The 20,046-nt window shown below is 56.8% G+C and overlaps 1 protein-coding gene across 16 annotated transcripts in view; it reads left to right on the top strand.

Moving 5' to 3' along the window:
• RAP1GAP2 (RAP1 GTPase activating protein 2) overlaps window positions 1–20,046 on the top strand; it is a gene marked incomplete at its 5' end in the record, with an annotated part of 52,612 nt that overhangs the window by 8,793 nt on the left and 23,773 nt on the right. For 6 of the 16 annotated variants that reach the window (XM_084219227.1, XM_084219224.1, XM_084219210.1 and 3 more), the window contains one exon: window positions 4,906–4,941. The exons of 1 other annotated variant lie outside the window; for it this stretch is intronic. In XM_084219227.1, coding sequence (XP_084075353.1) covers window positions 4,906–4,941 — 36 coding nt within the window. Of the gene's footprint in view, window positions 1–1,465; window positions 1,510–4,905; window positions 4,942–9,719; window positions 9,828–11,086; window positions 11,195–17,181; window positions 17,333–18,301; window positions 18,424–20,046 lie in introns of those variants that run through there. 9 more of the 16 variants (XM_084219212.1, XM_084219211.1, XM_084219230.1 and 6 more) reach the window with 7 other exon arrangements.

Raw genomic sequence — 20,046 nt, 5'->3', positions numbered from 1 at the left:
TTTTTTTTAATAATGTCCTTAAGAGCTCTAAAATGAAAAGAATTTCCATCGTTTCATCCCTTTAAGGCTGTGGGCAGAAAGTAGGAGTTGAAATAACTGGATTTCAGTCCAAGTTTTTTCCCTGGTGTTGAGTGATTTCTCTCTCCAGCTCCCTATACACTCTCTCTCCCCACCCCTTTTTTCACACATCAGATAGAATTCAAGTGCCTCTCAATTTAAAGCTTTTGGGTGCTTGTATGAGAATGCTGGGCTAGAGCTGCCTCTGACCCAGGAGCCAGCACTGCATGGAGTGCCAGGGCAAGGGGATGCTGTCAGTCCACACCAGGCATTGGCTTGGATCAGTGGGGTAGGAGGTGAGTGATCTGGCTGGACCTTGGCAGTCAGAGGCTCTTTCTGGCCTTTGAGCTGCAGTGGTGGTGATCCCCTGGTGTAGCCCAGCTCTGAGTGGGTGCAGGTGGGTGCTGGTGGTTGGTTTGGGGAGGTGAAAGGTGTGAGGACACCTGGGCACCACACTCAGCCTCTGGGCATCATGCCCACCCCTGCACCAGGGCTCATCTCCCCACGGCTCTGCTGTGCCCTACAATGCCCAAAGTGTGGTGCAGGGAGCAGCATCTGTTTTCTGGGGATTTGTGATGGATGGGAGCTCATACCCAGCTAGATGTCAGCATTTCCATTCCCGTGGGATTTTTAAAGCCTGGCTGTTAAAGGACAGGGGAGTCTGGGTGGTGGTCAGGCTGCAGATGCCACTTCAGCTTTACAGAGCTGCCAGGGAACCAGAGGATGGAAAACCTGTGCCACAGGCAGAAGCTGCATGGGAGCTAATGGGAGATGCCTTGCTGGGCTCTGGCATGGTGGGATCTGTTTGCCATGAGAGATGAAGTGATGGGGTTTTGCTTACTGAGGTTTGATGCCTTTGGTGGGATGTCCCCTGAGGGGCACTGGAGGGCTGGGTGGGGGTTCCCCTACCAGGGAGCCAGCCTGATGCTGTGACTGCAGCGCTGCCATTTCGGGGACAGAGAGGAAGAGGCAGAGCACCGTGCTGCCACCAGCGACCCTCTGGGTCGGGCCTTAGTGGCTGGGGCAGCCTCAGGGCACGGTGTCTGTGGGTGGCACGGTGTCTGTGGGTGGCACGGTGGCCGTGGCTCAGCCCCGCTGCCCGTGCGGCACTGCTGGCGGTCCTGCCATTAGGAGAAATACGATATTTGCAGCGTGAGGTTGCGAAAAGCCTGTGGCCACGAAAAGAAAAGGAAATGACTTTTTTTGTGGTGTTTTTGTGTGCGCGTGTGCATGCGCTGCTGCGCTGGGAGCAGCGGACCGGGGCGTGCTGGGGTCCCCCCGCCCGGCACAGCGCCGCTCCGGCCGTGCCCGCACGGCTGCCGCTGTCCCGTCCCCGCTGTCCCGTCCCCGCTGTCCCGTCCCCGCTGTCCCCGCGCCCGCAGTGCCCTGACAGCACCGAGCCACCAACATGTTCCAGAGGAAGCGCAGCGTCTCCTTCGGCGGCTACGGCTGGTGGGTGCCTTCCCCTTCCTCCCTGCCTCCCTCGCTCTGCTGGGAGCCGCGTGGGACGCTTTCCTCCCCTCCTGTCGGAGCAGGAATCACCGGGCGCTGGGCGCCGTGCCCTCGGGCAGAGCCCTTCCCTCGGCCCGCGCCAGCCCGACCGTGCGGGTCGGGAAGGACCTTCCTGCCCCAGCGCCCGCAGCAAGCCTGGCACAACTTCAGCCCTTGAGCAGCGCCCCGTGAGCTCCGCGGCTGATGGGCAGGGAAGGGAGCGCCCCGGCGGCTCCTGCGGGCACGATACCTGCAGGAGGGGCTGCCCGCGCACCTTTCTCTCGCCCCTTTCCCTGCTGCCTGCTCCTCCCGTACTCAGACAGCGATGTTTGCAGCCACCTTGAGCACCTTGGGGTGTGCAGCAAGCTCCCTCCCGGTCCGGGGCAGGTTCCTGGCATCTCCAGGAGTCATCCTTTCCTTGTCGGTCCTCAGCAGAGCCCCACGGCTGCTGCCTGCGCCCCGAGCTCAGCGGGACGCTTTGCTCCTGTCGCTTCTCTCTGAGAGGTGTTCATCTGTAGGGAAACAGCTTAAGGAAACGACACGGTTCTCCCTCTGCCCTCTCTTCAGGACTCCTCTCCGAGGTGTTTTATGCCTGTTCCATGTGGTGGTGTTTGGGGCAAAAGGCTGCTCTGCACGCTCCCCGTTCCGCAGGGGCTGCAGGCACTGGACAGTGGGCTTTGAGGGGAGTGTGGTGCCGGGGACTTAGAGCTGCCTGAGACCGGCCGGGGGAAATGCTGAGTAACTGCGAGGGCACCGGGAGGGCAGCTGGAGCGCCAAGGCTTTCGGCAGGGTTCCCTGGGATGGAGCAGAGCCTCGATGAAGCCAAGAGAGCCGCCTTGGCCAGACTGGGTTTTCTTTACTTACAAAGGCAAAGGGAGCACTTGGATAGACTTCTGTACAAATAAGTTTTGTGATATGTGGGCTCATTTTGGGGTGGTCAAATTGCAGCTCTTGGGCAGCTCTGTCCCACGATCCTGTGGAGAACAGTGGCTCTGGGGCCCTGGCTGCCCGGGGGCATCCCAGGAGCTTCTGCGGTGGAGCAGAGCCGTGACCCTCCTTGGCAGGGCATCCAGGGCCAGCTGGGCTCTGCTCTGGATGTTTTTTTCTTTCTGTGCTTTGGCAGTTGCAGGGAAAAGAAAATCACGAGCTGGAGAGTCACTGAGAAAAATGGGCTCTGCCCACTTTTGGGGGACTGTGCTGGTTCTTGGGGGCCGAGGCAGCTTTAGGGGGGCCGAGGCAGCTTTAGGGGGGCTGCACTGGCTCTTGGGGGCTGTGCTTGCAGTTGGGGCTGGGGAATCAGGACAGGGGCTTTCCTTTAGGCACCGCGCCAGTACTTGCACGGTGAGAGCGTGGAGCTGTGGGCTGGGGGCTGCTCCCAAGGCGTCGGTGCGCTGCTCCCCGGCTCCCTGGGAAGGCGCCGCCTGGAAAGCCCTGCGGGCTGCCGGAGAGCCCTTCCCTGGGCGTGCACTGGAACAGAAGAGACCTGCCACAGCCCCATACCTGCACCTGCCTCTTCTCACGGTCCCGGCCGACCCACCCTTCCTGTGGGGCTGCGTGTGAGGTGCCTGGGCGCACCCAGCCACCTCCTGCTGTGGCTGCACTCGCTATTTCCAGCCTCTGCTGGGCGGGAAAATAATATTTTTTAAACTCTCCTCCAGCGGCATCTGCTGCCGGCGAGGTCCCGGAGCAGTGTGCTCGTCCTGGGGCACAGACGTGGTGCCCCGGTCTGGCTGTAGGGATGCTCATAGTGTGCAAAGCCGCCGTGAGCGCTGCTCCCCGAGCTGGTGCTGCCCCCGGAGCTGGTGAGCCCAGGGCCGCGGAGCCCCAGGGCTTGGGGTGTGGGCAGTTTCATTTTGCCGCCTCTGGAGCAGGGCAGGGCAGGGCGGACAAACGGCTCTCACAGTCACGCTGCAACTGCGGTTTCCCCAACATGGGAGTTTATTTCCTGTGTGGGTTTGTTGGGTTTTTTTTTTGTTTGTTTGTTTGTTTGGTTTTTTTTTTTGGTTGTTGTTGTTTCTTTTTCTCCCCTTCTCACTCTAAAAGGCCAAATAACAACAACTACAACTGTTTTTTTCTTCCCGTGGCTCCGGATGGAGCCCCTGGTGCAGCCCTCACTCAGGGACAGGTCCCACGGGAGCTGCCCCAGCCACCCATTGTCCCTGGGTTGCTTTGCCTCTGCACTGGGTTTGGAAACAGCTCTGCTCCCCGGCATGCTCTGACGTTCAACGTGATTTAATGATGAACAAGGTCTGGGAAGGCTTGTAAGGTATTAAGCCACAGTAGCAGGTGCCCTAGATCTATTTTTAGGAGCAGCAGCATGCTGGCTCTCCAGAGCAGAGCATGGAAGCTGATGCTTGGGGAAATGCCTGGCACAGAGCTCCCATGGCCATGGGGTTTTGGGAGAGTGAGGCTGCTGCAAGTGAGGGACCCTGGGAAAGGTGATGGCACCTGTGCCTGAGTGCCTGCCAGGCTCAGCCTGTGCCACCTCAGGACCCGGTCCCCTGTGCCACCCGCAGGTGCAGCCCCTCCTGACAGCACAGCCCAGCCTGGGGGCGACCAGGTAGAGCTGCAAGCGGGGGGAAGCTGTATTTCTGTGGCCACACTGTGTTCTCTGTGATCACAGTGCAAAACAAGAAGGTGTTGGGGGTGTTATTTTGCTGTTTGGTCTTTTTTTGAGATGTGGAATTGGTTCCATGTGGCAGATAAGAGAGCATTTTCAGTGACTGCCAAAAGACATTATTTTGCATTTTGAGACATTACTATGATTTGCATTAATTAATATTAATATGACTGTAACCACAATGATTCTGAGGAGATGAGCACTCATTACCAGTGCCAGGGAAATGAGTGAAGCAACTGGGGCTCCTGGTCCCACATGAGCCAGCTAGGGCTGGGCGTGATGGGGCTGCTCTGTGTTTTGTCTGCCTGGGGCTGAGTTGCAATATGTGGGGTTTGGGGGGATCTTCCTGGCCCATTAGGGCTGCCACAGGTCCATTATCTGTAAATACATGGTTTGTGGAGGCTGTGCTTTGGAGAGAGCTGGGACACAGGCGGTGCCCTCCTCTGCTTCCCAGCTCACCTCTGGCATTCCAGACTGGGAGGCAGCAGTTCTGCACCAGGAAAGAACCACGGGGATCTTTTCTTGCTCGCTGCCAGGCTTCATTTTGGGCTAAATCTTGGTTGATTTTGTTTCCCGATGAAATCTTGCTGTGGCGATTGTCGTGTCAGCTGGAGCGCTGGCACCTCCAAAGGATGTGCTGAGGTCGTGTTTGGCAGCAGCCCCCAGTGCCCACCCCCCTCCCAGCTACATCTGGAGCCCCGTGCCGGCAGTAACACCCTCCTCTGCTCTCTCCTCAGGATCGACAAGACAATGCTGGCCAGCCTGAAGATCAAGTGAGTACCTGGCTCTTCCCTCGCGCTCTGATTTCCCCGGGGTGGGGAACTGGAGCTGGGCTCCAGCTCCCTGGGCTTTTCTGGGAGCTGGGCTCCAGCTGGTGCAGTGGAGTCCAGCCACGGCCGCCCACCGCAGGACACGCGTTGGTGCACGTCCCACAGTCTGTTCTCCTGGAGCCTGGAGTGAATCAGGCGCTGGGAGATTGCAGCAAGCACGGTGACACCATCGCTGTGAGATGGGTGGGCTGAGGCGTGCGTGGGGCAGCCCACAGGGCTCTGCCTCGGGGGTAATGGGGGGGGGGATCAGCAGGTCAGGCTGGCACTGAGCTTCTGGGGGTGAATCCAGTGAAGTCTGGAGGTTTTGTATTCGGTTTTTCAATCTGGAGAGGTGGTGAGTGTCAGTGGAACAGTGAGTGCCAGTGACCCAGCTCCTCTCCTGTGCTGCTGAGGGGCTCTGGAGGGGGTGGAGATGCTGCTGGGGTCCAGGAGAGTCTGTGGACTGGCAGTGTTGCTTGGTGGGTCTATGGTGGATTTGCCACTTGCTGGACACTGTTACACACTGGTGGGTGGTGTGGGTTGTGCAGCTCTGGCAAGGTGGTTGCTGTGCCAGATCCTGTGCTGTGATGGAGTGAGCCGTGTGAGGTCACATCCCTGCTGGGGTATGTCCTTGGCTAGTGGGGAAGAGAAGATGGAGAAGGTCTGGGAGTGGTGGCACTGATGCTCTCTGCTCCCCCAGCACTCATGGCTGTCTGGGACCTGCCTCCTGTTCCCACCAGCTTTGTCCTCCTGGCTGCACATCCTGGGTACTGAGCCCTTCCCTCCCATTGTTGTGCATCCTGGATTCCTGGATTCCTGGAACCCCAGGTCGGGGTTCCCCCTTGTGAGCACATGTGCAGCTCCAGTGTTGTCAGCTACACCCTGTGCTGATGCAGAAATGCTCTGGCCAAGCCTCCCCTGGGCTCCAGGCAATGCATAGGGTGATGGCTCATGTGGTTTCCCTCTATAATCATTTTGCAAATTATTCATTAATGGAAAAGTATCCGGAAGGCCTGGGGGAGCTGCTGCCTGGGCGAGCCCAATGCCCGTTGTAAATGGCACAGCAGAACCGCTGGTGCTACGCTCATTGCTCAGGTTGTGCTGAACTAATGAGAAGTTTAAATCAATGCTTACCACTTTGGGGAGTGGAGGGAATTCTCTGCACTTTCCTTTTTCTGTGAAGCTGAGAAGGACTGAGCTGCTCTTTGCACTCTGCTGTACACTGTGCCCTGATATTTTTTGAATGCTGTTGCAGCAGTTCTGCAGCAGAACCCCCCTGTATCCTCCTCTCTCCGCCGTGCCAGGGAGCTTGGAATGCTGTGCCAGTGCTGTGGGCATGCTGCCATGCTCCTGCCTGGGCAGGGTGAGGATCCGGGGCCACGTTTCTCTCTCTATCCTTACCTTTCATGCCCTGGCCAGAGGAGGGAGTTTCCTTGGAGGTTTTGATGAACATCCACTGCTGTTTGCAGCTAATGCTTCCCACAGCCCCGTGGTGCTTCTAGTCTGTGGGTAGGCTGCTTCATTAAGTGGTTCTGTAATTGGGGCTCAGCCAGAGCCACGTTTCGTATTTGTAAAAGCTTTTAAAATGATAAAAATATTATAAACCCAAACTTTCGGGTTTTTAGCGCCCTCTTGTTATTGCTGCAGCCTCTGTCGGAGTGTCCTGGTTTAACCCGTGGCACAGAGGCACCAGGCATCGGAAGTTTTCTTTCCCTGTATAAGTTATTACCGAAAATCGGAGCTGCTTTCCGCATGCCCCGGAGCAGCTGAGGGAGCTTCGTGCCGTGCAGACATCAGCCCTGCCTGGCAGAGGCGGCGAGGCCGGCCCCGCGCACCTGGCCGGGCTGGGAGGGTGAGGGATGCGGGGCACGCCCTGCCTGTCCTCCGCGGGACAGCCTGCCCGCACACGGTCAGGATAAACTCACCCACGCAGGTGCCACTGGGGCATCAAAGCAGCTCTCCCTCTGCCTGCCTCTCCGTTTTCTTCTTCAGTTCGGGTTTCGTTAGTTCCTATGGTAACCGTGGATGTGTCTGAGGGACCGGAGAGCACGAGCAGGCGCTGCGGAGGGGCAGTGTCGGGAGAGGGGGTGGTGGGGAGCCTGGCAGCGCAGGCAGGGCCCAGCTGACCCCTCTGGTGACAGGCCAAGGTGCCAGGGCTGCAGGAGGGCAGGGAAGGCGCTGCACAGGGCTGGGGCATTCCCGGGCAGCTGCTGCCGAACAGCTCGGCGCTGTGAAGGGCCCGGGGAGCTCTGGAGCCTGGGTTGGCTCTGCCCCAGGGAGCTGCGCCATGCCCGTGCCTGCCGGGCAGAGGAACCCGAGAGCGTGGGCGCCCAGCCAGGAGCCGGTGTGCCCGTCCCACCCCTCGGGTTTGGGTGCCCTGGCCACGGGCCAGCCCTGGCTCTGGAGCCCCCGCTCCTGCGGCAGGAGGAAGCTGAGCCTGTGGCTGCCGTGGGGAGCCAGGGGCTCCTCTGGGGGGCTGAGATATGCTCCTGCCCAAAGGCAGTGTCTGGGGGATGGAGAGTCTGGGAGAGGCTTGGGGATACTCTGCTGACTGTTTTTGGGGGTGCATGTCCCCAAGGGTGGAAGTGGGCACTGGTGCTGCTGTGCTCGGGTGCTGGGACTGTTGAGAGCTACTGAGGCTGGCCCCAGGGAGCGGTGGGATGGAGACTGAGACACTTGGGCAGTAAATGGGATTTGGCATTTGCAGACCCTGGGTTTGGTTTGGACCAACTCCATTGTGATCCCTACTTTTCTGTTACATTTTTATTCCTTACTCACTTCAGGGGAGAGTGCTTGGGGCTACTGAATCCCCTGGGCTGGCAAAAGGGGATCGTGTCCAGAAGCAGCTCCCCAGCCTTGGCTTGGTCTTGGTGTTTTCTTGTGTCTCATAAAGTCTCTAGGGAGCTAGAAGTGTCTTCAGGCTCCTGGGGTCCCCTTGGTTCTCCTGGGGGCACAGCTCCATGCAGTCCTGGTCAAACATGGGGTGTTTGAAGTCAGGTTGTGCTGCTGGGAAGGGAAGACCTGAGGCAGATGGCAACTAAGCTGCTTCCCTGGTGGGAGGATCACCCTGGAGGAAAACATCAGCCTGCAAAGGATCTTTGCATGTCAAAGAGCAGTTCTGGCCAGGTGAGCCAGCCAGGTGGGTTTGCTTGCCTCTCACCAGCAGCCCAGCAAGTGGAGGAGTCCCCAAAAAAGCAGGCAGAGACCCTTGAACACCCCTAGCCTTGTAAAATCCTTCTGTTGGGGATGCTGGAGGTGGAAAAGCAGGATGGGGACTCGTGGGGCCCTTCCTCCTCCTCTGTGGAACAAACTGGTAGGGTGATGTCCCATGGGAGGTTCACCAACCCTTTACCTGCTGACAGCTCCTCAGCCTTTGTGCTCTGGTTATTTGCTCATTGCAAATAACCCCATTGCATTGATGGGGTGTACTGAGAAACCACAGAGTGTTAAACAAAAAAAAAAAATCAGTGAAAAAGCCCCCCCCCCCCCCTTTTAGCAGAGTCACCTCTTCTTTTAGCTTTATAAAGCAAAAATAGCACCAAAATAATCATGTCTCTGTGGAATGGAGGAGCCATGCACAGCAATTACTGGGAGTCAGTGTGTGTGCTGTCAGAACTCACATGAAAGAGCATGTGATGCTCCTCTGCTGATGGGAGCAGGAGGATGAAGGTGGGAAGAGATGAAAGATTGACTCGACCTTCGTAAAAAGAGCTGTGTCCAGGCTTGAGGCTCTTTAATATTTGATGGGCTGGAGCTGAGTTAATGGGAAGATGTGGGAATGATTTAGCATCTTGGAGCTGGCTGCACTGACTATTGCCCTGATCTTGGAGGTTTGTGCTTGGGTCCTGTGAGGACAAGGTCTGGCAAGCAGATTGCATCTAAGTAAATTCCTTTGACTTATTAGCACTTCATAAATGGATAATTGCATGTAAATGTATGTTTTGCAATTATGTTTAGCCGGAGAAGCACATGCAAAGGAAATGCTTTCAAAACTACTGCAAAGCAGCCAGCTGCAGCACACAGGGAGGCTTCCCATCTCCGTGTCTTTGGAACTGCTCCTCTCCATTGCTGACGGGCATGGGGCCAGCCCAGTGCAAACCCCAGCAAGGACCCCCACCAGCAGCATGCCCTGCATGGCTGTCCCAGTTCTGGAGCCTGGCAGTGCCCCCCTCCTGCCAGTGTGCCTGAGGAAGGACTGAGCCTGCAGGGCCAGGGTGCAAGGAATGCTCTGGACTTGCAGAAAACTTCAAACTCAGTTAAAACCAGTCTGAGCTGGAGGCTGGGCTGTCTCTCGCCGTGGGTCAGTGCTGGATGGGTGTTAGCTGTGCACCCAGCAGAGTGCAGGGTTGTGGCAGCTCAAAGAGCCGTGGCTGGGCATGGCACGCCAGGCAAAATGAGTCCTTGTGTTGGCAGCAGGTCTGTGGCTGGGATGAAGCCCCTTGCAGTGCCAGGGAACTGCAGGTGTGTGCCCAGGGATGGTGACAGGCCTCTGCTGCTGCCACGGCTGGTGGCTGCCACCAGCCCTGCTCACCATCAGCTGCTTGAGTTGCCTGCCAGGACGGTGGCAGTGCCATGGTCTGTCCTTCCCCGTCAGCCCAAGGACTGGTGGGAGATTGACAAAATCCAGCCAGTCCCAACGACTCCCTGCTATCTCTGGCAGGCAGGCGGGAGTGCTTCCCTCTTCGTGGAAGGGCAGTTATCGCCCTGGCTGCCTGCCCACACCCAACCCTGCACCCACACAGCATCCTCCCAGCACGTCTCACAGCCTGCCTGGGACAGAGGAAGCTTTCACAGGAGGAGGAAGGTGCTGTCAGCTCTGAGGACTTGGAGTGTTTCAGCCATTTAATCTGGTAAGCCTTAGTTATATAAAATTTCAGGCTGGGAGAATGGGTACTGGCAGAGCTCCACTGATGCTCCCCCTTGGTACTTGACTGTATGCTTTCCTCTGAGTGGCGGGGTGGAGACATTTGGGTTTATGTGAGGGTTTGTTCCTGCGGGAAGCCCAGCCAGGGAGCAGGAGAGGTGGGCTGGGATGTGGCGGTGCAGGCTCTGCTCCCCAGTGACGTTGGAGGTGGCGCAGCGGCACGAGTGCCGCCCCGTCCGTACGCTAAAATGTCGTTGTTGCTGTCAGACAGCCTTCCCATATTTAAAGCTAGATTATCCACAATTACATCTGCCCAGAGGACTGAGCAGCCCCACGTGGGTCTATTTTTAGCTCTGTCTCAGAACTAATAAACTGTGCTGGTTTTTCCTCCTGCCATATTTATAGCCTGTCAGGCTGGGAGCTGTTTGCAGCCGGAGGGTGGTTGCTGGGAGAGCAGCCACCTTCTGAGAGCAAATATTGTCCTGATGGGAGGAGGGAGCCCTGATGGCTGCGGTGACTGAGGCCCATCTGCCCTGGGTTCACTCCCTGCCTGCAGCAGTCACTGAGGTCACCCAGGCAGGGTTTGCAGGGGCTCTTGCCCCACTTGGGGTGCCCACTGGCCTCCCCTCGGCCGTGGCCGTGTGCTCACTTGCCGCCAGGGCGGGTGTGATTTGGGGACTGTGAGCAGCCCCGTGTCTGCTGGGCCAAGGAGCCCAGAGCCGGGTAGGCAGCGCCGGCGTGGCGGTGCAGGCATTCTGCCAAAGCCTGTGGTTTGTTCCTGATGATAATTTTGTTAATTACTGTGCCGCTCCTGCCGGCTGTCGCTTTTCCTGCCAGTTGGCAGGGCCGGGCTCCTGCCGCCGGCCGGCGCCGCGCTCCGGCAGGGATGGGCGGCCGCAGCGCCCAGTGGCACTCCCGTGCCATGGTCCTGCCCTGGAATGGCCCTCTCCATCTCAGCTGTTTTAGTTCCAATGGGGCTTGGGATGCTCTCGGTGACCCATGCCATACCCAAGGAACTCACATCTTCCAAAGCCCGTCGTGAAAACGTGGCTCATCTCAGGCTCCCACCCAGAAGAGACGTGTAGAGGCTTGACAGGTACTTGAATAGGTCAGAGCTATATTCTGAGTCTCTGCAAAGGCTCAAAGGTCAGTCCTTTCAGGCTCTGTTCTGTCTCATTCCTCTCATATGTTACTGACCATGACAGTGCCTTTCTCCTCCAGTAATATACTGTTAATCCTTTCCAGTTTGGAATGCAGAGTCAACTTTCTAAAGCCCTGACAAGCTGATCTGGGTCTCCCGTTCCCGATCATCGATGAGGTTGCGCAGTGTGAGGTGATTGGAAGAGGAAGATGGTGGGTCTACAGCTAAAAACTGCTTCATTTTCCATCTTTTCTTATTTGGAGCAAGAGGCAAGGAAAAATCTGTAGAGCAGCGGAAACCTCTGGATGTGATTGACTTCAGAACGTTCCCTGTAGTATGGATGTGTCAGAGATAATACCTGTGTTTTAGCTCCGCAAATTATATGTCTTTTAATGCTTTCACATCAAACAAGGTGTGTGAGGGAGGCGGGTAATTGAGATGGTGTCATCTCTGGAAGAGTGGCTGGGGCCCAGGTGCTGCTGCTGCTCCTGCTGCCACCCCCTGTGGCCCTGGGACCTGCCCCATGACCCCCTCGCTGCCCACCTCCTCCTCCCACATCCCTTGCAGCACCCTCAGGAAGGGCATTGCTCCATTGAGGCTAAAGTTTGGGCCTGATCCTGAGCTTCCCAGCAGGATTCCAGTGGTGACTGGTTGGCATAAAGGCTGCAGGGATGGTCTTTGCTCTGCACGGGGAGTGCAGGAAGGGCTGGGGCTGAGCAGAGTGCTGGAGGTGCTGGAGGCATTGGGCGAGTGGCACATGTTGGTGGCTGTGCCTCCCAAATCTGGCTTTATTAGCGATGTTAATGATCAATGCTGACATTTAGCTCACTGATTTACTAGTAAAATTCTGAGGATCTGCTCATGCTGTAAAGACTAATTTCCTCTGCTGATTTGATCTAATTTAATTGGATGCTGAAATCTTGGAGCTCATCTCTTCAGGAGGCCTGTGTTCACAGGGAGAAATACCCCAAATGATCAGGAATACAATTTCCATGTAATTGTGCTGCTGTCATGGCCATGACTACCTCGTTCTGTGTCAGCTGTGCTGTGGCTGATGCTGCCCCCAGTTGCCCCTGCACAGCCAGGCTGCTGGGCAGGAAGAGCCCAAAGGTGACTCACTTGGGCTGTCTCAATTACAGAATAGTGTTTGGCTCATAGCCAACGGCACACAATGGATGGGAGAGGTGTACAAGAGACTCCTTGTACCCATAGCTTGCTTTGTTCCTTGATAAATGAGTCTCGGAAAACCACCCACTCGTGCATTGATGTGTTGATGGCATGGTCAGTGTTCCAGGCTCCTGTCACCGATTGCTCTTGGGTCATTGCTCTTTTGTGGATTTCTTCAAGTTCTTGGTCTGGCTGTGGCTCAGGTGTTACCCCTCTGGAGCCGGTCTGTTTGAGTGTGTCTGTCACACACGGTGCTCAGTGTCTTCTGCAGACGCTGCAGCCAGGAGCCCTTCCACCGGGCTGCTCTGGGGGCTGTGCCCTCCAGCAGGAGCAGCCTGGGGGGCACAGGGAGGGGCTGCTCCCAGTTCCTTCCTTAGCTGTGCTCCTCAGCATCCCCTCTGCCCAGGGCAGCGGCACAAGACCCACCTGACCTCAGCTGCTTTCTGCAGTGAGAGCTTTTGTTCTTTTGTTGTGGCCTTGACCATTCTTTCTGCCTATTGCTTGGGAGGGCTGGAAATTGTGCTGGGAAGATGGACACTCCTGGGCCCTGTTTGGCCACAGGCCAGGCAGAACGTCCATGCTGGACTGCACTTGTCACAGGGATGGGCTCTGGCCATCCTGAGCTCAGCAGGTAAATTTTTCCTTTCTTGCACTTCAGTTCTGCTCCTCTGTACAGGAGCCACAGTGCTGGGGCACAGGGACCGTCAGGGCTGGGGCACTGCTGTGCTGGGGGGGCTTGCCAACGTGTGGGGTGAGAGCTGGGGAGCTGGGGCTGCCCCATGCCTTGGCACACGTCGATCCAGTCTCTCAGAATTGACGTGGTGTCGGGGTGGCTGTGTCACACCCGTCTCACACTATTTCTGGGGAGATAGGCTCACTGCGCTCTGTCTCTCACTGCCTGCATGGAAGAGCTGCTCTCTGCTTTCCTGGGATTGCCTTCATGTCTTTCTAACTGAATCCATAAAATAAATTTCTAATCAGATTACTTGGGGCTGGATGTAATGTAATCTAAAGCTCTATTTCTTGTGATGCTTCTATAAAAGTGGATGCCCTCTTATCCTCCTCCTGCAGCACCAATTGAAACACCATAATCGCTTTCTCCCTCGTTTGCAAGCTCCCAAATCCGTTTCTGCCGTGCCAGAGAAATGGGGATGTGACTGCTCCTTTGCAAGGATGCAGTTACTATTTTTGGGTTTTGGGCCGTGTTGCATTGTCTCCTTTTGTTCCTCCCTGGCTCCCAGTCCTTGGTGCTGGTGCAGCTGCTCCATCTCAGCTCTCCCACCTGGGCAGGGCAGGTGCCCGTGCTCTGGTGGGAGGCAGTGGCCAGGGGGGCTCCTGTGGCAGTGTGGAAGGGTCCCAAGGTGGTGGGGAAGGGCCTGGGCAGATCTCTGGGCTCCCCTCAGCCCCTGCAGCCCAGGCAGGATGGGCTGGCCGTGCCTCCAGCCCGGCTGTGGTAAATGCCTGGCATAGCTCGTGTATTTCTGGCACTGTCCCTCGTGAGCGAGGGAACCAGAAATATCTCCTGCCCAGGGAGGCACGGGGGTGACAGGGACACCTCCTGCACTGTCTGATGAGGCAGCGCCGTGGCTCTGGCCAGAGAAGGCCTGAGTCACCAGAGCTGGGCTCAGCTGTGGCTGCAGCTCAGGTGTGAGCAGGGGGCTGGGTCCTCTGCAGGTGGCTGAGGAAGACTGATGGACTGCTCACCTATGGGGGGCTTCATCTCACAGCAGCATCTATACAAAAGCCAAAGTTATTGCATAAATTAATGGCTTCATAATAATATTAATAGTGTCATTTATTCACGGCAGATTCAGTACTCCTAGGGATAAGGGCTCAATCTTGTCCCAGTCTGGCATTTTCAGGTCCTTCTTTCCCAGCAGTGTCCAGATGGCTGCCAGGTGATGTGTTAATCATGGTGTGTAATTGTCCTGACCTGTCCTGCTCTCCCTGCAGCCCCTCAGGCTTCCTAGTTCACTGCCAAACTGCTTTGTCTGGAGCAAAAATGTCAGGGCATTTTCAAGGGATATATATTTCTTCAAAAAACAGGGGCAACTGCTTAGCCTGGGGGTAATTTAGTCGCTGACAGGGTGATACTGGTGTTTTAAAGGAAGGATGGAGACTTGGAATGTCTTGAGCTGCAGCGTTCCCTCTTAGGAGATGTCCTTTGGGACATCTGAGAGCTTCTGGGGGTGCTGGCCCTGACAGGGCATTCCTGTTGCAAACATTCAGGAAGGTGATGGATGCTGGGGTGGCATCACTGTGGGATGCTGCATGGAGCTGGAGCGGGTGTGGCATGGGGAAGACAGGTAGGGCAGGAGCTTTCAGATGCACCAGCCCTGCCACCTTGTGTGCCTTCCTAGGCATCCCTGTCATCCTGCCCTGGTCCGTCCTGGAGCAGCTCCCAGATGGAGAACCTAAGAAATACAGGGCAGGTTCTGCAGGGCCTGGCACAGCCAGAGGTGATGTCCTGTGGGGCAGGAGGTCCTGGTTCCTTTTACCTGTGTGGGCATGCAGCCCTCCTGGGGCCCAGAGCCCCCGGCCCACCTCAGCCCCTCACCATCTCTTGTCTTGCCCTCAGGCTGTAAATTACAAATCAGCTGCAGTGAGTCCAGATGCCATTATTCCACTGTGGGCTGGGCTGTGTTTGGGTAGAGAGGGAACCTGAGTTTCTGTTCAAAGTGTTTGTCTATTTCCAAATAGGAGAGAATTGAACATCTTTAAAAATCAATACAAAGCCACTTCAGCATAAACCAAGAGGAGATTAATACTTAGCTTGTCTGGAGAAGGGGAGGGGAGAGGTGGAAAATGTCTCCAGAGAGGGAGACTCAATGAAATTCAAATCTGCCTGTTTAATGTGAGAGCTAAAAGATTTAAAATTAACCCCCTCCCCCTCTATTAATTGAAAATGAATTTGAGAATTGGTGTAATTTGGCACAGAAATAGGATCTATTTTTTTTTTTCTGTGCCTGAGGAATTTGTCAGACTGATAGCTTCAGCTTGAAGGAAAGCAGACAGGTATTTTCTGCAGGAAGATGTCTGTTGATCCATCAAAACTTACTGAAAGGCTTGGCAGTGCAGGTAGCATCTTTAGCAAGATTCACTCCTCTTACCCACTTACGTTCTCTCACCACCACTCAGGGTTTGGCATCATCTGGTGTTGTTCTGAGGAGACAGAAATGCATTTTGGAATTTCTGGAGAATGAGTTGGGCTTTTTCCTGTGGGAAAGTGGGTACCTCAACACTTGTCTGCTGCAACTGCTGCAGCCTCAGTCTCCTCGGGGCCCTCGAGATCTGGTGAAACACAAAAATACTGATCTTGGGTTTCAGTTTGGGTCTTGGCTCTCTGGAGTGCTCCATGTGCACGGTGTAGGTCGGGATGGGTGCTGTGGTGATGCTGAAACACTGTCTGGTTCAACTGGGGTGAATTCATGTGGTGTGTTGACAAAAATAACATCACACCTGTTTTTATCTGACTTACAGTAGGATACAGAAAGAGATTATGGCAATGATAGGGGTTTTGTTGTTGTGGCATTTAAGGAATCCACCTGATTAGAGATTCTGCTGGAGCATTTAGATGGAGAAGGCCAGAACTGAGGTTATGCTGATCTCCTTAAGGGTGACAGGCAGGGGAGTGGGTGAAGGAGGAGTGTGACAGGCAGGACGAGGCAGCAGGAGCGGCTGTTCCCTGCCAGATGTGGTCTGTGGCCTCTGCAAGCTGTTTCTCCTGAGCAAACACATTTATTACAGGCTTTGCCAGGGGAGCCCCATGCATTGTTAATGATTGACTGCCCCAGCTGGGGGTTTCCAGGCAGCTCCTGTTCTGTGCTGGGCTCTTGCTCTGTGGGTGGGGAGCAGGGGCCCTTTCTGGCCATCTTTCCCCAGGAGTTGCTCAGGTCCTGCTTGAATGGATGGTGGATGTGCTTGCCTGCAGCCTGTGTGTGCCCCCCAACAGATTCCTGGTTGTGGCAGGGTCCCCCCAAAACCCTGACCTGGGTGTGACACTTGGAGCTGCCCCAGGGGCCCTGTGTGCCGCTGCCAGAGTGGTTCTGCACTCCCTGCTCTAAGGCCAGGCTGGTTACACCCAGCCAGGACAGTGGCTGGACCAGATGCAGGAGGATTGTTTGACTGTTCCTAATGGCTGCAGGGATGCAGAGAGCCAGCAGGTTTGGGCAGGTGCCCGTGTCCTGTCCTGTGCTGGGTGGATGTTCTCATGAACGATCCCACACCTGCTGGCAGCAGGGATGGTGCTTCCATCCCTTAGACTAGGAAGTAGCTCAAAGTGCTGTAGCTTGTCCTGTGTCTAATTCCTGTGAAAATTAAACTGGCAGAATAGAGAGGTGAGATAAGGGGGGCAGAGGGACCTGGGTGTTTTATCACCATGGCAACAAGGACTTCCAGGGAAAGGTGCTGAAGTGAGAAGTAGATAATTTACAGTTTACTTAATAAAAAAAAGAATTCATTTCCTGGAGGGAGCTGCGTGTCAGCTCCCGGTGTGAGGGACAGGCTCGAGGCCCCGTGCTGTCCCGCTGCTGCAGCCTGGGCTCGGGGGGAGGGATGCTCGGCCCTGGCACGGGGATGGATGGCAGGGCCAGGCTGGGACCAGCCGAGAGCTCCAGCGGGGTTTGCTGGGTGAGGAACCCGTCTGTGGGGCAGGGGCGAGTCCTCCCTCTGTGAGGGTTCGAGAGGCTGCGCTGGCACTTCGCCCCTCGAGGAGGCCGGGCTGCCGCTGCCGGGAAAGCCTCGGTACCGGGGGCTGTGCCGCCGGCAGTCCGCTCCCCGGGCCCGTGACGTGCTCAGAGCCCCGCCCGCCCGCAGCGCCGGCCCGGGGTGTCCGGGGGTCTGCGGACACACCCCCGGCCCCCGGTCTGCGGGGAGGGGGCAGAGCTGCCGCCATTCCGCAGCCGCTCCCGCGGGGCTCCGTTACCGGCCCCGCGCTCGTTACCGGCGGCGCGGGGCGCGCGCGGGGCGGCGCGGGGCGGGGGCGGTCGCGGCCGTGGACGCGCCGCCGCCCCCGCCGGTGCCGGCGCTCGGTCGGCGGCGGCAGCGGCGATGTCCCGGGCGGGCGGCAGGACGCGGTCCCGGCGCGCGGGGGTGCGGGCGGCCGTGGTGCTGATCGGGCTCCTGCACCGCTCCCGGCAGAGCAGCGAGAGAAGGTGACGCCGCGGGGAGCCGGGGAGCGCTCGGTACCGTGGGTCGGGCAGAGCCCGGGGGCTGCGGGGGGACGCGGGGCCGGCGGCGGGAGCGGCGCATGGAATTACTGGGCGGGGGGTGCCGGCGGCGGTACCGAGAGCTGGAAAACAGGCACCGGGATAACCGTGACCCGCTCGCGGTGTGCGCTGTGCGCCGGAGCGGTGCCGGGCACCAGGCAGCCGGCACCGGGTAACCGTGACCCGCTCGCGCTGTGCGGGGCGCCGGGGGCCGCGCACCGGCACCGCCGTGACCGCTCGGTCAGTGTGTGTGTGCAGGGGCCGCACGCCCGGGCCAGCTGAGCCCGGCACCCGCTGCCGCCGCACCGGGAGGAGCAGCGCGGTCCTCGGGGCCCCCTCGGGCTCCCGTCCGGATCTGCCGTGACTCGGCTCCGCAGCTTTGTCTGCGGCGGGAACAGCTGACAAACGGTTTCATCTTTCATTGCCGAAGCCGCGGGCTGTACTTGGTGTTCAACTTTGTGCCGTAGGAAATGGCCTGTTTGCAGCGCTCTGCGAGCTGGCATCTGCTCCGCGGGCGCCGCTCCCCCCGCTCCGCACGGGAGTCGCTGTTGGCCTCGGAGATTGACCCCGCGCTGATCTGTGCGGGCTGCCCCGGGAAGGGAGTTTTCTCCTCCAGGACTCTGCTGCTCTGGCAACTTTGGTGTTAAAAATAGTCAGAAATATGCACCCGAACCTCACAGTGTGTGTACCTCTGTTTCAGGGTGGAAGCAACATGGGCAGTGCTACAGACTGGGGGATTTTTTGTTTCTTTCTTTTTCTTGGTTCAATTTGTGATTTTGTACCAAACTAAAATGAATGAAGAAATGATTATTTTGGAGTCGTTATTGTAAAATGTTCCCCCGCTCCCTAATCTATAAGCATGAAAAATCAGAGTGAGGCAACTGAGGATGAAGCTTTTTGTCTGCCATCAGTTGTGGATTGCAGGGCTTGTACCCCATTTTTCAGTGCTGCTGGCTTTGGGACTTTGCCTTGGACAGCTGGTGCCACGGAGAGCAGGATGTCAGCGATGCACTAAAGACTGAACATTGGCATTCCTGGGGAGTTCCTGTGTCACTTGCTGGTTTGAGGTATTTTTGTCTCCCTTCCTGGGGTATTAGGTAGATCATCAAAGCAGAACAGCTGGAAAAAGCCAACCTGCAGGTCCTGAATGAGCGGCAGTAATGTCAGCTCACCTGAGCTTAGCTGTGGTCCCCTGTACTGGGCTGGAATGAGGGGTGCTCTGTGCTGGGGCTCCTTTTGGGCTTGACTGTTCCTGCCACTGCTGTTGCTCCTCGGGTTTTGTCCTGTTTAGCCCAGGCCCATTGCAGCCATAACTCTGCCCTTGGACTATGGGCTCTAGCTGCCGGTTATCAAGTGTTGGAGGGGCTGGCTGGCTGGGGGTGACCTGAAGTCTCTCCTCGTGCTTTCACACGTGTGGGGACTGTCCAAGCACAGAGTGACACTGGTGGGACCCAAATGATCCTCTGGATGTTGTACCCACTGAAACTCATTGGCCAATCCTGCACTTGCCCCAAGGGCAGGGAGTGCTTTACTCGTCACACCAAGGAAGACTTTGGCAAAGAGTTGTCTTTCCCCCAGGTACCAGGATTTTATGAACGAGCTCAAGGTGACACTGGAGTGCTTAGAAAAAACCTGGCTCTGAACTTACACCGGAATCTGCCCCATGATGTCTGAGCCTGGTTTTCCTTTTTATTTTTCCCCCACTATCATGTTGTGCACAAAAAGAGTCGGTGCACCTCTTGCTGCAGGGTTTACTGAGTGCAACAAGAGTCACACAGATTTCTCAAGGGGAGAACAAGACCCTGAGGAGGTTTTTTCTGTCTGCCGTGGACTGAGGAGCCTCCATGGGAGTGATTGCAAGAATTCAAGCAGTGCTTTACGGTGGTTGTTTCATCTTATGCAAGCTGCCAGGGCCATCAAAGTGACATAATCTGCAGGAAAAGGAAGGGACTGCTAGCGGCATCCTCAAAAGGGACTCTGTTCCTCCACCTGCTCCTATTTGCTTTTTTCCCCTCCTACATTCAGTCTTTGTTCTGCATTTGCAATTGAATTTTGCTTTCCATGAGCCATATGCAAGCCTGGCAGGATCAGTGGCAGCTGCAGAGTCTGTGGTGGCCCATGTCCCTTCCTTGTTAGCAACCCAGCAAAGTGCAGCGCAGCACACCAGGCTCCCCTGGCAGAGCTGGGTGATGCTTACTTGCCCCTCTCTCTGCAGTCTTCTTACCTGTGCCTCCTCTGCTCACCTGAGCCAGGGGGGAGGAGTGAGGAGGTCTGGGGGGTGGTTGCTGCTGCGGGCTCCTCCTTGCTCCTGTTTTGTTCCGAAAGCCTGGGATTTGGAACTGTATTTATATCTAAATGAATTTTCCCAACTGTCCCACATGCAAGTGAGGTGACGCTGTGGTGGCTGTCCTCTCACAGGGGAGAGCTGGTGGGTGGGTGCCCTGGTGTGGGCACTTCTCCTCTCACAGCCTCCCCTTGCCCTTTGGCATCAGTGCCGTGGCGTTTGGAGACGCAGGTTTCTGGGAGCTCCTCTCTGCAATTTGCAAATTATTGAATCAGCTCAGAAACGGCTGCCCGAGGTTCCTGGCTCGGGTTTGGCAGGAATAGGATCAGACGAGCCTTCTGGTCTGAAAATGTGTGCAAGTGCCTTGGCTGATTTACCCAGATCTGCAGGAAATTGCCACTTTCTC

Source organism: Fringilla coelebs, assembly GCF_963513975.1.
Source record: "Fringilla coelebs genome assembly, chromosome: 20".
NCBI lineage: Eukaryota > Metazoa > Chordata > Aves > Passeriformes > Fringillidae > Fringilla > Fringilla coelebs.
This window is presented reverse-complemented; position numbering and strand designations above follow the sequence as displayed.